We start from the raw sequence: 15,095 nt of genomic DNA on the forward strand, positions 1-15,095 counted from the left end.
GCAGTTGATCCCAGGAAGCACTAATAGGAGATGGAGAAGGTGAAGCAGAGAATGAAAGGCAGCCAATGAAGCGTATTTTCAAGACAGTTACCTCTGTGGGCGCGAAGGACTCAATCCTGCAGGGGAGCTCTGGGAGATGGCGTAGAGCATGCATCTCAACCTTATCCCCTTCCTCCACCTGCAGGGCCCAGTTTGCTGAGTATTAATCTACCAACTCTTTTTGGTCATTGGCTGAGGGCAGCCATTGGGGTGAGGATGGGGATTAATTCTGCAGCCCTTCAGGCCTGTTGGTACTTGGGGAGGGCAGCTGTGGCTGTTGGAGAAAGCCTTCAGACAATTAGAAGTTAACTGTCCCATATTACAATGATGTGGCCCAAGGAGATGTGGGTAAGAATGCCTCAAGGATCATATTTAATTCATCTTTGAGTCCTGACATATAGTAGGTTGTCAAAAAATATCTGTTAAATGACTGGATGGAAAGATGGAAGGTCAACATCAAAGAGAAAACTAGAATGAAAGTATGGAATCCATAGAAGTCTCACAATGACTAAATATCTCATTCCCTTACTCTGAGCTTCCAGGCAGCCAAACTGAAAAAGGAAACATGTTAGGTACAGTGATTCTTATTGTTCATGAAAAAGAAGCACATTAATTCCTCAGAGGAATAAAAATTTATCATTGCAGTTATAACTGAAAGGTATTTCCCTTCATAGCTTCATAGTGGGGGATAGGAAGTGATGGAGAAGAACACTCTCAACTGATTCCCTCTATAAATGCAAAGCAGGTTTCATAAAACTGACTCTTGTACTGTGCTCTGATGAAAGGTGACAGTATGGTGCCAAGCACGACTCCATGTAACAAATTTTTAAGTCAGTCAAGACAATGGGGTCCAAGTAAACTGCTTTCTGCAGGCCTTAATGAATCAATGTAGACAGTCCAGAACATGTCAAGGAAACCATGGATTACGTGTTCTTCAAATAACCCTCTATTGTTGTACTTTGGTCTGGAAACTGGAACCCAAGCCTTATGACTCTGAATCTAAAGCATTTAGCTAGTACTTTATCCCAACCTTGCAAAATGTATAATGCTTTAGAGTACTGGGTTTGGAGTCAGACTGATGGACAGTAATTTGCTATATAACTTTAAGCAAGTCACTTAAGCTTTCTGGGCTCTAGTTTCCTCATCTTTAAAATGGGTCCATGTCTCTATTATCTAGTGCTTTATAGAAAACCACCTCAAAATGCAATGGCTTAAAAAAAAAAAGATAAATTGGATTTCACCAAAATTAAGAAACTTTGTGCCTGAAAGGATAGCATCAAGAAGGTAAAAACAGAACCCATGGAATGGGAGAAAATATTTGCACATAAGATATCTGATAAGGGACTTGTATCCAGAATATATGAAGAACCTTATAACTGAACAGTGAGAAGTCAAATAACCCCATTTAAAATGTCAAAGGATTTGAACTGGTATTTCCCCAAAGAAGATATACAAATGTCCAATTAGTACATGAAAGGATGCTCAATATCATTAGGCATTAGGGAAATGCAAATCAAAATCACAATCAGATACCATTCCACACGCACAAAGATGGCTAAAATAAAAACGACAGACAAAAACAAGTGTTGGTGAGGATGTGGAGAAATTGGTTATGATGAATATTAATCAGATGCCAACAACATCACAGGTTCCACCCTAATCTCCCCATCTGATTCTCCCCAGGTGAGAAACAGATCAATAACTAAAAGCTGGAAGGGTCCTTAGACGTTTTATAGTGAATCCCTCATTTACCAGATAAAAGAACTGGGCCCAGAGAAGAGAGGGGACAGACTTGCCCAAGGTCCCTTATTGCCCTTGCTCAAGAGGGGATTCCAAGGTCTGAGCGGGACAGACGACCTTCTCCCAGGGCACACGGTGCATTTCCTCTGACACCTTGTCTCACACTTGTCCCTCCAGACCATTATCTTGGCTCAGGCTGTAAAACATAGTGCTGGCTCCACTCGCAAGATGGGTCTTAGAAGAGAAAAGAAGCCCAGAAAGCAAACCGTTGCCTGCAGCTGGAGCAAGAGGGGCACACCCTAGTGGCGGCAGGGAGGAACTGCGCATGAGTCAGACGTCACAAGACGGCTGCCCACAGGTCACACAATTTTTTAAAAATCGGATTAGTGGTCAACATTTAAATATCAGGAGATTTCACATCACTTGGTTTTCTAGCTTTTTACTTAAAATTAGGAAGATCTTGCAAAAAGGGGCTGAATGTTCCACCTGGTAACACCAGCTCTCCTTCTACGTGAGCCACAGTGCCCTCTAGTTCCCTGCAGCCTTGCACGGCCTGAGTCAGTCCCCTGGCTGACTGCTGGCTCCCTCCGCACCTGAGCAAAGGGGTGAGCAAACCACGGAGAGGCTGACCTAGAGGAATGTTATGGCTCACTTTTCTTTCTTTCTTTCTTTTTGATTAGAGAAATTGTAGGTTTATAGAAAATTCATGCAGAAAATCCAGAGTTCCAATATCCCCACCCTGCCCCCCATTATGAACACTTTGCATTAGTGTGGTACCTTTGTTGCAATTGATGCAAGAATATTACTATAAATTTTAATATAAATAAATATAAAGATATAAATTAACTATAGTCCATGTTTACATTAGGAGTCACTGTTTCTGTTGTATGGTCTTATGGTTTTTAAACAATTTTTACTATAATAACATATATACAACCTAAAACTTCCCCCCTTTTAATCATGTTCAGTATATAATTGAGTGGTATTTATTATATTCACAATATTGTGCTACCATCACCACCACCCCTTTCCAAAACTTTTCCATCACCTGAAACAGAAATTCCATACCAACTGAGCATTAACTCCCTTTTTCCTGCCCCAGCCTGGGCCTGTGGGTTTGGAAGTTGTTAAGAGGAAGGATGATTATCGGAGAGCTTATGTCGATTGCCCAAGTCACATAAGGACAGATCTGGATTTGCACCCAATGCCAAAGCTTGGGCTCAAGCCAGCTGGCATAGAGCCTCCTCCTAGCATGCTCTGAGCGAGCATAGTTTATTGTGCAAGGTGGACAGAGCTGCCGTTTGGCTGCTCTAAGGACATCCACGTATCACGCTCTCCCACCCTGTGCTACCACTCGGGCTCAGGCGTGGGGAGGGCTCACCCCGTTTGCCCAGCCCCTGTGGCTGCATGCTGCCCACAGGCTGACAAACCCATCCCTGCATTGGTGGCCGTGGACCCCCCCCCCCATAAGCCTATGCATATATCTGGTACCCCTCCCCTCCTCTCACTGGTGTCTGGGGGCTACAAGGCCTGGACAGTCCACAGGGCCCTCCTCCTGGTCACTCAGCCCACCAGGCACAAAATAATAAATCCCTGGCTCCTCTTAAAAGCTTCTAACAGGCCCCGAGACCCAGGCCTTGCCAAACTTCTGTTTATAATATTCAGTTCTGCACTGCAGAGCCGTGATGAGGGTGTTGGGCCTTCTCACAAACCACAGGCTAGGTTCACTTGCAGCCCACACTGGTCCTTCCCTGAAGCACAGATTATTTTCATGATTATTTTCAGTTTCCATCTCCCAGCAGTTCCACAGTTGCCTGACAGATTACCCACAGCTGCCTGTTTATGTCTTGAAGGCTGTGGGAACTTCTTACCCTGGGAGAGGGTGAACGGTCCTTTCTGAGCTGACAGAGACCTTGGGAAACATCTTTCTAAGGCTTCTAATAAGCTTTAGGAACCCATGTGGACCTCAAAAGTTCTTAGCAGCCTTTAAATTTATCCTATTCACACCCGGTCCACCAATTCACCATCCTCTTGTACAGTGAGGAGAGAGCACAGATGTATCCGTCCATAAACCCCCCAAATCCTGGAGCAAGTCAGCTGGAGGGAAAAGAGGAGGAGTCTGAAATTCACTTGGAAATGCCTGCTCCCTGGTCTTTCCTCCTACTCCAAGGGGGCCCCCAAAGAATCAAGAACACAAAGAATTTTAGGGCTGGAAGAGCCTTAGAGAGTCAGCTTCTAAGGCCACCCTTCATTTTCTAAATAATAATATAATGGTAGCAAATATTTATACAGTGTTTGCTCTGTGCCAGCTGCTGCCAGGAGTGCTTTTAAAGGTCATTTATCCTTTACAGCAGCCCTACGAAGTGGGTGCTATGTTACCATGCTCACCTTACTGACAAGGAAATGAAACTTAAAAGTGTTTCGGTAGGAATATCATGCTATACTGTAGATGTGTTGTTTAAAGATAGATATATTTTACAAGGACAATTATAAATGCAGTACATATGCTAATTGCATGTCTTTTTCCAAGATGCCTATAAAAAATCAACTGTTTTTCTAGTACCTATTATTATTTGTTGATTCTCACAACCAGTTCCTCATTTTTCAGATGAGGAAACTGAAGCTTATAAATATTGATTCTGTTACTCAAGGAAACTTAGTAAGCTTCTGATACCAAAGTCTAAGATCATTTGACACCTTACTATGAGGACTCACACACACACATGTTTATGCTGTTTCACACACTTGTGCTGTTTCCACCCTCATGCTCTCTGGATTCTGGGAGAGGAAGGGGACAGGCCCACGGGGAGGCATGGTGATGTTCTGCCCTGAATGACCAACTTAGCCCCTATAAAAACGGCCCCCATAAAGCTCCCCTTTGGAATTCTTTCAAACAAGCTTCTTGCTCAGGTGAGACGGGAATGTCCCTGCATTCCCGTCTCACCTGAGTTGGAAAGCAGCCAGCCTCCTGACAATTTGCCAGAGTAATATTTCAGGTTTCTTTCTGCTCCCACTGAATTGGCTGAGGCAAGGTTTCTTTTCAGAGCACACTAGCAGCCCCAGTGCCAGGACGCCTGGCTTTGCCGATCCCAACCGAGAGGGCTCGAGTTTCCAACCTGTTTGGGAGCAGGTCTAAGGCAATTCTGAGGACAAGATGGAAATTCCCAAATCTGGTGGACTAGAGGAGGAAAGTGCACCTGTGGGGAGAGAAGGGGAGGAGAAGAACTCAGGAAAGATTGTAGCGCACGGGGGGATTCTCACTCACCTCCCCAAGTCTTATGGGGAGACTGGTTCCACTTTGGACATGTGATTTGAACAGCCCTGAAATCAGACTGTTTCTATAAAGTTCATTATTTTATTTGTCTTATGGATATTCTAAGGACATTCTTCCATTTAGGGGCTTCTTTCTAAAGTCTATAAGAATTTCTTTTAAAAATTAGTGCTAGATGTAAAACTGGTGAAATTTGAATAAGGTCTGAATTTCAGTTAATAGTAATGATCAATGTCAAATTCCTGGTTTTGAAAATGCACTATGATTATGAAACATATTGTCTTTGGGGAAAGCTGGATGAGAGAACACAGGAATTCTGTACGGTTTTTGCAATTTCTTGTGAGTCTTTAACTATTTTAAAATAAGTTATAAATTGGAATAAAAGTGTTGCTTTCCCTAAAAGTCTTGGTATATCATTTGTCTATAAGTGACAATTCTGTTGAAGAATAAATCTCCTATCTTACTTGGCTACCAGGAAGCTCAGAAATACCTAGAACTTCTAGAAATACCTAGGCCCTTAAGGCCTATAAAATTATGATCTTTCTGCAAATATTGACAGTCTATACTTGCTTTTATGTCTCTGCTCCTGACTTTTCATTCTTAGTTTAATTTTACAGTTATTTTATTGTATGTATTTCTTACGAGTAGCTTCAATACCTTTATAAAAAGAAACTGTGTATAAACTAATAAAATAGTTGGTATCACTAGTTCATGAGATGTAGTGTGTTTCTTTTTGATCATCTAGGATTTCTGGTTGACCATTACCTGGAAGCACGTACCTGGTATCAGTTCTCTCCTAAGTCACATTTTGCCCCATGAGGCACACACGGGTTTCCTTCACCTTGAGAGTTTTCAGCCTTGGTTAGAACCAGCACCAGGCAGAGGGATGCTCAGGTTAGAACAGCAAAGGCTGTCATCATTTCAGACAGCGTTTCCCTTGGCCTTAGACTGCGCCAGGGAGTCATTGCCAAGTCGTCTGCGTGTGCCTCCGTTCCACCAGCAGAGATAATTTCCTTCAAGTGTTGGAAGTTTGGGGTCCTTGACACAACCCCATGCAAATATTCTTTGAGGAGGGCTCAGTTTTAGCAGCTACAACCAAGAAAGAAGCCCTTTGGAAACGCACTACAGGAAAATGACTTTTGTGAACAAGTGTGAGCCGCATAGCACTCTGCGTATCAGGTTATTATAATTCATTCAACTGCAGGCCCACTCAGAACTCTCAACAGACTCCAAGCAAGGCAAATACTATTTACCTACAGCAGAGGGAGAAAACCCTAGACAGGCTCCTGGCAGAGGTAGGAGGTCATACTCTTCATCCCCCTGTGTATCTAGCCATGACCCAGCAAAGTGCCGTGGAAAGGGCATGATGGCTTTGAAGGCATACAATCCAGCTCTGTGACCTTTTCTCTGAGCCTCAGTTTCCTCATCTGTCAAATGAGAGTCATATAGCCCGGCCCACAGACTTATTATAGGGTGAGCATGCAGTAATATGTGTGAAGGTCCCAGCACAGTGTCTGGCATGTGATTGGCACTCAACAAATGTTCAATCCTTGTCCTTTCTTCAATAACAACAACAACAACGAGAGCTGATATTTATTATGTGCCAGGTGCCACACTAGGTTATAGGCATACAAAAATAAATAAAAGAATATCCCCGCTCTAGAAAAGATGGTAATTAGGGTTCACAGAGCACTTACTGTGTACATCAGCTTCACAACAGCTCTATGAAGTTGGTAATACTGTCATGCATTCCCATTTTACAGATGAGGACACACATCTGCTGAGAATGGTGACAACATCTCTTGATTGCAATGGGAGGGGCATGGAGTAAACATTGTAAAGGAGTTCTTGAGTTCTTGGCATTTGAAGGTTTGGGAGAGACTAGATAAACTACTGAGGGATATAATGGGGTCTCTCCTTACATGGAAATTTTAGGAAAACCCAGGGAGAGGTGTTGAGCTGGGAGAAGTGCAACCCCAGTTCGGGCCTGGGCCAGCCTTCTCTTTCCCATGGCTCCCTGGTTCTCTTCACTTCAGGTGTGCACAGCAGCACCCCGGGGACAGCTTGCCCACAGCCAGCGTCATCCTCTGTTTCCACGACGAGGCCTGGTCCACCCTCCTGAGAACCGTTCACAGCATCCTCGACACAGCACCCAGAGCCTTCCTGAAGGAGCTCATCCTCGTGGACGACCTCAGCCAGCAAGGTAGCTACGGGCTTCCTCCAGATCCTCTCAGGTGGGCCTGGGCCTTAGGGGATCCCCTTGTGAAAGATTGGAGTTTGCAGCCTGTTTCGGGTCAGCTTTCCCAGAAGCAGACCCCAAAATGGGGATTCATGTGCAAGTAATTTACTAATGAAGAGCCCCCAGAGGAAACCATAAGGAAGCCATGGAAGCAAGATAGAGATGGGGAAGAAGCTAAGCAAAGCAAAAGTCCAGGAGAAGGTTACTTCAGCCTCATCTCGTGGGACATCTGCCACCCAGGTCCCAACCTCTACATAGTCCAATGAGCCCCTCCCCAAGACGCTTTACAGCCACAGAGGATGGGCTATTTTGCTAGTGGTTGCCACTCCTAGACACTGAGTGAAGCACCTTACATGCATTAGTTATTAAATCATCATTGCTTAGCCCACCCCACTCACTTTCCAGACGAGGAAACTGAGGACCTGAGAGGAGAACTGACCAGAACTAAGTCATGCCAAGAGCAGCAGAGTCAGGCTCAGAGCTCAGACTTATAGAATCAGACTTGAACTTGTCCACTGACAAGCAACTCATTACTTGGACAACCCATTCTATTGCTGGGTGCCTAAAAAAAGATGGAGACAGAGAAGCCCCCCTTCTAGGCCAGTGGTTCTCAAACTTGAGTGTGCATCAGAATCATCTGGGGGGCTTATCAAGATATAGATTGCTGGGTCCCACCCACAAAGTTTCTGATTCAGTAGGTCTGGTGCAGGGCCCGAGATCTGCATTTCTAAGAAGTTTCCAGGTGATGCTGATGCTACTAGTCTGGGAACCACACTTTGAGAACCACAGCTCTAACCTTTGACCCAGGGCCTGAGGCCTGTATTTCAGGCTCAACTGAATGACCTACCCAAATCTTCCCTGACCCTGTGGGAAGATCAGACTGCTTCAGAAGGGAGCTGAGCATTTGCTGAAGCCTATAAAGCACTTTTCAGAGGGGAATGAAAGAGGATGAGATGGACCAGTTGCTTTTGTTAGTTATTATAAGGTCCTCACATTGGGAATTTGCTCAGGCTAAGCTCTGGAGTGCACTAGGGTGCATCTGGAAAGTTACGTGATGCTCAGAAGGCAGTTTCCCAGGGAATCAGATGGGGGCCGTCAAATGAGGCTGCCTGAACTTCCCCCAGCTCCCTTGAGATCCAGCTACCAAAGGGATCAGGCTATGTGTGTTCACATTCAAGACCCCCACTCTGGGCTGGAAAAATGGGAAAATTCTTACCTTTTGGCTCAGTCCTGTTCAACACACATGTATTGAGTGCCTACTGTGTCCCAGGCCTTGTGATAGAGATTGGAGCAGCAGAGATACATAAGGCCCAATCTCTTCCCTCGTGGAGCTCTTGGGCCAGTGGTCTGGGGATTCCCAATTTCCATGACACCATGGAGGCCACTGCTTTTCTGTGAAGACTTGATTCCTTCCATCTCTATGGGATTGTTCCTCTTAGAGATACAGATGATATAATTAGATATAGATATGGATTTGGATATTGATATGGATATGGATTTGTGTGCGTGTATTCAAAGGTTTCTTACCTTAAACACAAAGTCTAACAAGACTTCTCATCCCTTCCATCACCTTCTCCTTAAGGGTCTTTCTGTCCCCTCCCTCACAGAGTCATCTTTTCTAAAAGCATATTCAGACTCTTGGACTCAATTTTTTACCTCCCATTTCCTCACCTCTCACCTCTACCACTGCAATGAGACACCTTTGGACAGCACCACTCCTGGCCCACCAGCTGCCAAATTTCATGGACCCTTCTAGCTTTATCCTCCTTGACCTCTGTCTTAGGTGAGGCTCCCTCAAAGCAGAGGCTGAGATGGAGATTCTTGTGTGTGTAATTTGTTGCGTGTGTACCCTCAGGGGAAATCTGTAGGGCAGTGGGGGAAAAGGAGAGGCAGAGGAAGGAGTTGAACAAAGATGTGATTTCAGGTGAAGTCCAGCCTCAGCCCAATCCCATGGGGAGCTCTGGAGTATAACCTGCACTGCAGAATCTGTCCCACCTTGAGGCAAGGGAGCAGGCTTTTGTTCTCTGCAACAGCCACTCATTGACTCCGGGCAGCTGGGGCCAAGGGCAGTATTCTGCATAACCCCTGGCACCTTCAGGAGAGGCAGCTGCAGTGACCCAAGGACAAGTCTCCAGGGAAGGGTGCCGAGTGCTTTCAGCATTGCACCAGCAGCAGCTGGGGTGTGCAAACCAAACCAGTAAAATGGATCCCGGGGGCATCCGGGTAGAGCATCAACAGTATCTGCTGCAGCCTCGCTGCTGCATTTAGAGAATGTTAGCAAGATCCCCAAAGTCTCTCCTGTCTGGGTTTTATGTCACCATCCCTCCTGGTTCTTACTGGAGAGAATACTGACCCACCCCAACCTTGGAAGCATCTTCTCTTTGAGAAACGGCTACATTCTAATAACACATTTGGTCCTCATTACCCTTGTGCTCACAGGGGCTTCCAAGAGATAGTTGCTGACAACTATCCTGGAGATGGTCGTCACAGTCTCATTGGCTGTACCGTCTGTTGACCCCACTGACCACAATCCTGTCGATTCCAGGACAACTCAAGTCTGCTCTCAGCGAATACGTGGCCAGGCTGCAGGGTGTGAAGTTGCTGAGGAGCAACAGGAGGCTGGGTGCCATCAGGGGCCGGATGCTGGGGGCCACCAGGGCCACGGGGGACGTGCTGGTCTTCATGGACTCCCACTGCGAGTGCCAGCCGGGCTGGCTGGAGCCCCTCCTCGGCAGGATAGCTGGTGACAGGTAACTCAGGGCCTGGGATCCGCAGAGCATGAGGTGGGACCGGCAGTCTCGCCCCCCACAGAATATCTGTCCCCACCAACTGATCAAGCACCTGAGTTTCCACCATCAGAGAGCAGTCTCCTCCTTTGGAGTTTTCACATGTTTGGGTCCTTTAGGAAGCATAAGGAGTTAGAGTTGGAAGGGAGATTAGAGGTCTTCTAATCCATCCACCTCTTTTTATAGATAAAGAAACGGAGGCTGGAGAGCAGCTTCTATTAAGTTGTGAATTCCCCTGGGAAGTGTAGCGCCTCACCGTGGCTGTCACCCTTGATGAGAAATCAGCAATTTTAATCAAGACTGTAACATAATCTGAGAAAACTCTCTAAACTTCTCTAAGCCATAGATTAGTCATCCATAAAGAGGAATCATTAGATTCTGTAGAGGCTGAAGTTCCACAGAGAACTAGCCTTCTTTGAGTCTGGTTTCTTTTTGGGGTCTCTAATTTTCTGACTAAGGCCAGCCCTTCTAAGTGTTATGAATCTGGAGAGGGTTGCATTACACATCCCATGGTCAAATGTGTTAAAAATCTTCTTTGACCATTTCTCTGTTCTCCCTCCCCAGTCTTTCTGTCCTCTTCTTCCACTTCCTTACTCAACTCAAGCAGTTCTTAAATATGTCTTGTCAACCATTTCCCTCAGTCTGAAAATGCCCCTCAGGAAAACCAACACCTGCTGGCTCATCTTCCTTGGATCACTTGAACCCTCGGGGCTGAAGCAGGCCCATCACACAGGAAGAGCTCAATGAATGATGGGTTTTTATGGTACCCAGACAGAGATAGGACTGATGCTAGAACCAAGCCTTATGACTTCTATTCTTGTACTCCTCCTCACACAGCAAATGCATTCTAAATTTGTAGCTGGGGATGACCACATATAAGAAAAACTTCCTTGGACCATATTGGGATGGGCTCTAGAGATGGCGAAGTTAGAATCCTGCCAGAGGGAGGAGATCTCAGGCAACACTGAGCAGATTGTTGATAGTCCAGCGATTCCTCTTTTATAAAGAAGAACAATCAGGCCTCCAATAATAACAAGGCTGATTAATTTTGCCAAGTTCCATGCTCACTCCTGACTCGCATCTCATAAGATAAAGAGACGTGCATAAATTCAGTACCAGAATTAGGAAAAGGAAAGGCACAAACACTTCAAGGCTGCCATCTGTGGTTCTATCTCCTGCAAAGGGCTAGCTCAAAATTACAATGACTGTGTATTGTTTGAAGTCAGACTCTTAGGTTTGTCCACTTCCCACCCTGGTATCACAGACAAATAGCTCTCAGAGAGACCTTTAAGACCATCTAGCCCCACATCATGATTTTACTGTTGAAAAAAACTGAGCTCTAGGGAGGGGAAAGAAATCCCTCTGGGTCACACAGTCACCAGATGGCTGAACTGTTTTCTCTGCTTCTATTATGCAGACAGTGAGGAATCCAGTGATTAATATTATTAGGCCTTACATATGCATAACTCTAACAGACTGCTTTCATTTGCTTTCCTCAAAGACCACCCTATGAGGTGGCACAAGCAGGTGTTTTTGCTCCCATTGCACAAGGAGGGAAATTGAGGTGCAGACAGGCAAAATGATGTGCAAGGACACACAGAGAATTTGTAACCAAGTCAGGTTTTCTGTTTCTGGGTCCACTGCTCTTTTCGTTGTGTATGTCTTAAATATTGGAGAAGCTGACTTAGGAGAAACATTTCGTCATCCCTGTCCTCACTCCCCAGAAGTGAGACTGTTAAAGTACTAACAAGAGTCCCTCATCTCTGCCTGTCACATTGGCACCATTTTTGCTGATCTGGAGATTTCTCACTCTGAGCTGAGGGAAAGAGGCATGACAAAACCTCAGTGTCCCCAGTTACAAATAAAATGGGAGAAGCCTCCTATGGTTCAGAGGCCATGAATCCCTGAAACTCTAACACCTGAGTCCGTCCCTTCTCTTCACCAAACCTATCCCCCATACTCCCTTTCTCCCTCCCTCCTTCCCTTCCTCCCTCTCCGTTTCCCTCTCTCTCTCTCTCTCTCTCTCTCTCTCTCTCACACACACACACACACTCACACACACACGGCCTCTGATCCTAGTGCCTTACTAGCTTGGCTTCCTCTTCATGTCCCCTGTCTTCTGTGTGATTTGACTGTCTTTTCATTACCCCCATACCCCAGTCACAGCTTCTTGTCCACTCTGGGCCCCACTGCCCATCACGAAGACCTTGGCTGGTAAGGGTCTGAAGGGACACCTATGTCTGCCATGCCTGAGTTCTCATTTCTTTCCACTACAAGCAGCAATCTTCTGGGGGCTGAGTCCTGGGAAAGCCTCCTCTTTCAAGGTTTGCTTTACTCCCACAGGGACTTAGCTCAAACCTTTCCTCTGGGCTGCCCGGGGCCGCTCACCTCAGGTAACGCAAAACCTCGGAAGTCACTAGACACAGCTTCTAATAGCTACTGCTCTTTGAGAGAGGAAAGGGTCCCAGGTACCTCTGAGACTCGTGTCAAGAGACATTGTGTCAGTAGGTGAGGACTCATTGGCCAAAAAACAGGGAAAGATATTTAAGGGCTTCTATTATAGGGTGAGGGTGGTGCGTGAACTATATACTGAGTCACAATTCAACTATTTCAAACAGTTATAACTTCTTCAACGTCCTTGTCAGAGAATTCAGGGCCTGGTTACCAGCCCTGATCCCTGGCCCCTGCACACAGAGAAGGTCCACCATTAGGAATATCACAACTGAATGAATTTTTCCTTCCTCATCACTCTTTACTTCCATTTCTTAGATAATTTGTCATCATATACTGATTTTGTTGGAACAAGGCACTGTAATGTCAACTGCCATAAAATTGTCAAAATAAATTTGCAAATGTGTCATGATATTAAAGGCACTCTCTAGGGTTGTACAGTACACAATCTGTATAACTGTACATGGCAGCCCTAGACAGTCTGTCTATGAGCAATTCTTCTTAAGGCAGTCTTGGGAGGTACTGATTGGTGGCCAGTTTCTACATCAAGTAGCAAATATGAAAATCAAGAGTAGCTGTTGTATCCTACTCCCTAATGCTTTGTGCTGACTGCCAGCTTTAGTACCCAAGCCAAAGAGTGATCGTCACAACCCTGGATAAATGAAGGTTTCCAGGGGAGAAAGGGGCACCGTGGTGGGTGCTGCAAGACAAAGCCATCTTAAAGGGTTGATCCTGCCTTAAGAGATTGGCCTAGATATTTCCCATTTGAAGATAGCCTTAGAGACCACAGGTCCTTAAAGTGGCTTAGCGTTCAAAGCACGGCCGATCCTGCTCAATCGTGAGAAGTGAGGCTGGGCAAGGAAAAGAGCACCTCCACATGTCTGTACTTCAAGGGGTTAAATGATGGAAGGCAGTCTGAGGAATCCTCTGGGTGTGTGTTTCTGTGCGTGTGAGAATGTGTGAGCATGTGTGTGCCAGTGTGTGTGGGATCATGTGTGAATGTGAGTGTGTGTGAATGTATGTGGGAGTATGGGGGAAGTGCGAGGGAGTGGGGGATGGGAGTGTGTGCATGTGTGAGTATGTGTGGGAGTGTGTGTGGGACTGTGTGTGTGCTGAGGAGCAGGATGGGATCAAGATGCCCTCAGGCCCCTCAAAGGGAGCAGCCTTCTGTGGGGATGCCTCAAGGAAACTCCCCAGATTCCATCTAACTCCACACCCTTCCACATAACAGAGTTCTCTAATCTGTACCTGGAATGGCCAAGCCCAAAGTCAGCCACCACCAGAAGGGCTAGTGTCAGTCCTGCAGTCCTGGGGTCGAACTTGAGCGGTAAGAGCCCTGGGAAGAGAACGTTCAGAGCTTTCTGCCTTTCAGAAGACACCACTTTCCATAAACACTCAGAATGTGAATGAACTTTCAAAATAGCATATATATTGAGGCTCTAGAGGAACATCTAGGCCCAGAAAAAATTCCTCATTGTGGTGAAAGGGTTGATTGGGCAGGTTGAAACTATTTTGCTTTGGAGTATCTGGGCAGCAGTTCCTTCGTTGACCCCAAACATTACAGTTAACCAGTCTCTGTTGACAGTGTGACGGACTTTATATGTCACTTGGCCTCCTGGAGCTTAGAGGGGCTTAAAAAGGATCCACATAGTATCTGCCTGAGAGGTAAAACTCAATTCACAAGCGAGAGGCTGGGAGAATGATGGAATAAGCAGAGACTTCTAGCTCCTTCCAGGTGAAGTGGGATGGCTTTGCTATTATGCTTTAAGTGAGTTCTGAGAACATTAGGCACATCTGTAAGCACAAAAACACAAAGCTAAATATAAGGTCTTATATTGAGTCACTAGACTGAAGTTATTCACTAATTCAGTCCTAGTTAGGCAGCCTCTAAGTTCCATGAGCATGAAAACCAAAGCAAAAAGCAGAAACCAAAGCAAAAAGAACCCTCATTTCATTAATTGACATTTTATTCCTCATCTCTATCCAAAATGTGCTCAAGGAGGCTAATGATAAATCACTTATGCACCCCGTTAAAATAGAGGAAAACCAAGACTTCAGAAAGGAAAAGATGGTATTGAGAATCAAGGGTAATACAGTTACTAGACGTGAGCTTTACATATGACTTTGAGCTTTCAGCAAGGAGAGAAATAGGACCATTTTAGAGTTCTCATTTTCTGATTTAAAAAAAATAAAAATAATGTACACCTTGTCAGGAAGGACACAGCACAAAATTCCAGGACAAGCTGATTGTGTGGATGCTTGAATGCAATCTCCTTTCTTGTCCTGTTATGATTAATGAAGATGGAGTGGATTTTATGTGATTCTCTGGAATTTAGTCACACGGCTTCCCCTGGCTTTTGATTCTGAAATTCCACAAAATGCTTTGCCAACAGCCAAATCCACCCCATCTGCCTGTTCATTCCAGAGTAAGTGGAGACTTGGGAGGGGATCCGGGTGCCCTCCTTTCCTCCTTGCTCTTGCTTCTCAGTTTACTTAGGTCAAAGCAGGGTACCCAAGAATAGCAGAGACCCAGAGGGATTAAGTTCCCCTTTGCCTTCCAGAGGGAACC

The 15,095-nt window shown here is 45.5% G+C and overlaps 1 protein-coding gene across 4 annotated transcripts in view; it reads left to right on the top strand.

Annotated features, from left to right (window-relative positions):
• Positions 1–15,095, top strand: part of GALNT15 (polypeptide N-acetylgalactosaminyltransferase 15) — a 49,931-nt gene that overhangs the window by 11,244 nt on the left and 23,592 nt on the right. For all 4 annotated transcript variants that reach the window (XR_005218273.1, XR_005218275.1, XR_005218276.1 and 1 more), the window contains exons 2-3: positions 7,087–7,253; positions 9,835–10,039. Coding sequence is in view for 1 of the 4 variants with exons in the window: in XM_037845426.1 (XP_037701354.1) it covers positions 7,087–7,253; positions 9,835–10,039 (372 nt within the window). In the remaining 3 variants the exon portion in view is untranslated. The remainder of the gene's footprint in view (positions 1–7,086; positions 7,254–9,834; positions 10,040–15,095) is intronic.

The sequence above is a fragment of the Choloepus didactylus genome, chromosome 1 (genome assembly GCF_015220235.1).
Source record: "Choloepus didactylus isolate mChoDid1 chromosome 1, mChoDid1.pri, whole genome shotgun sequence".
Classification (NCBI taxonomy): Eukaryota; Metazoa; Chordata; class Mammalia; order Pilosa; family Megalonychidae; genus Choloepus; species Choloepus didactylus.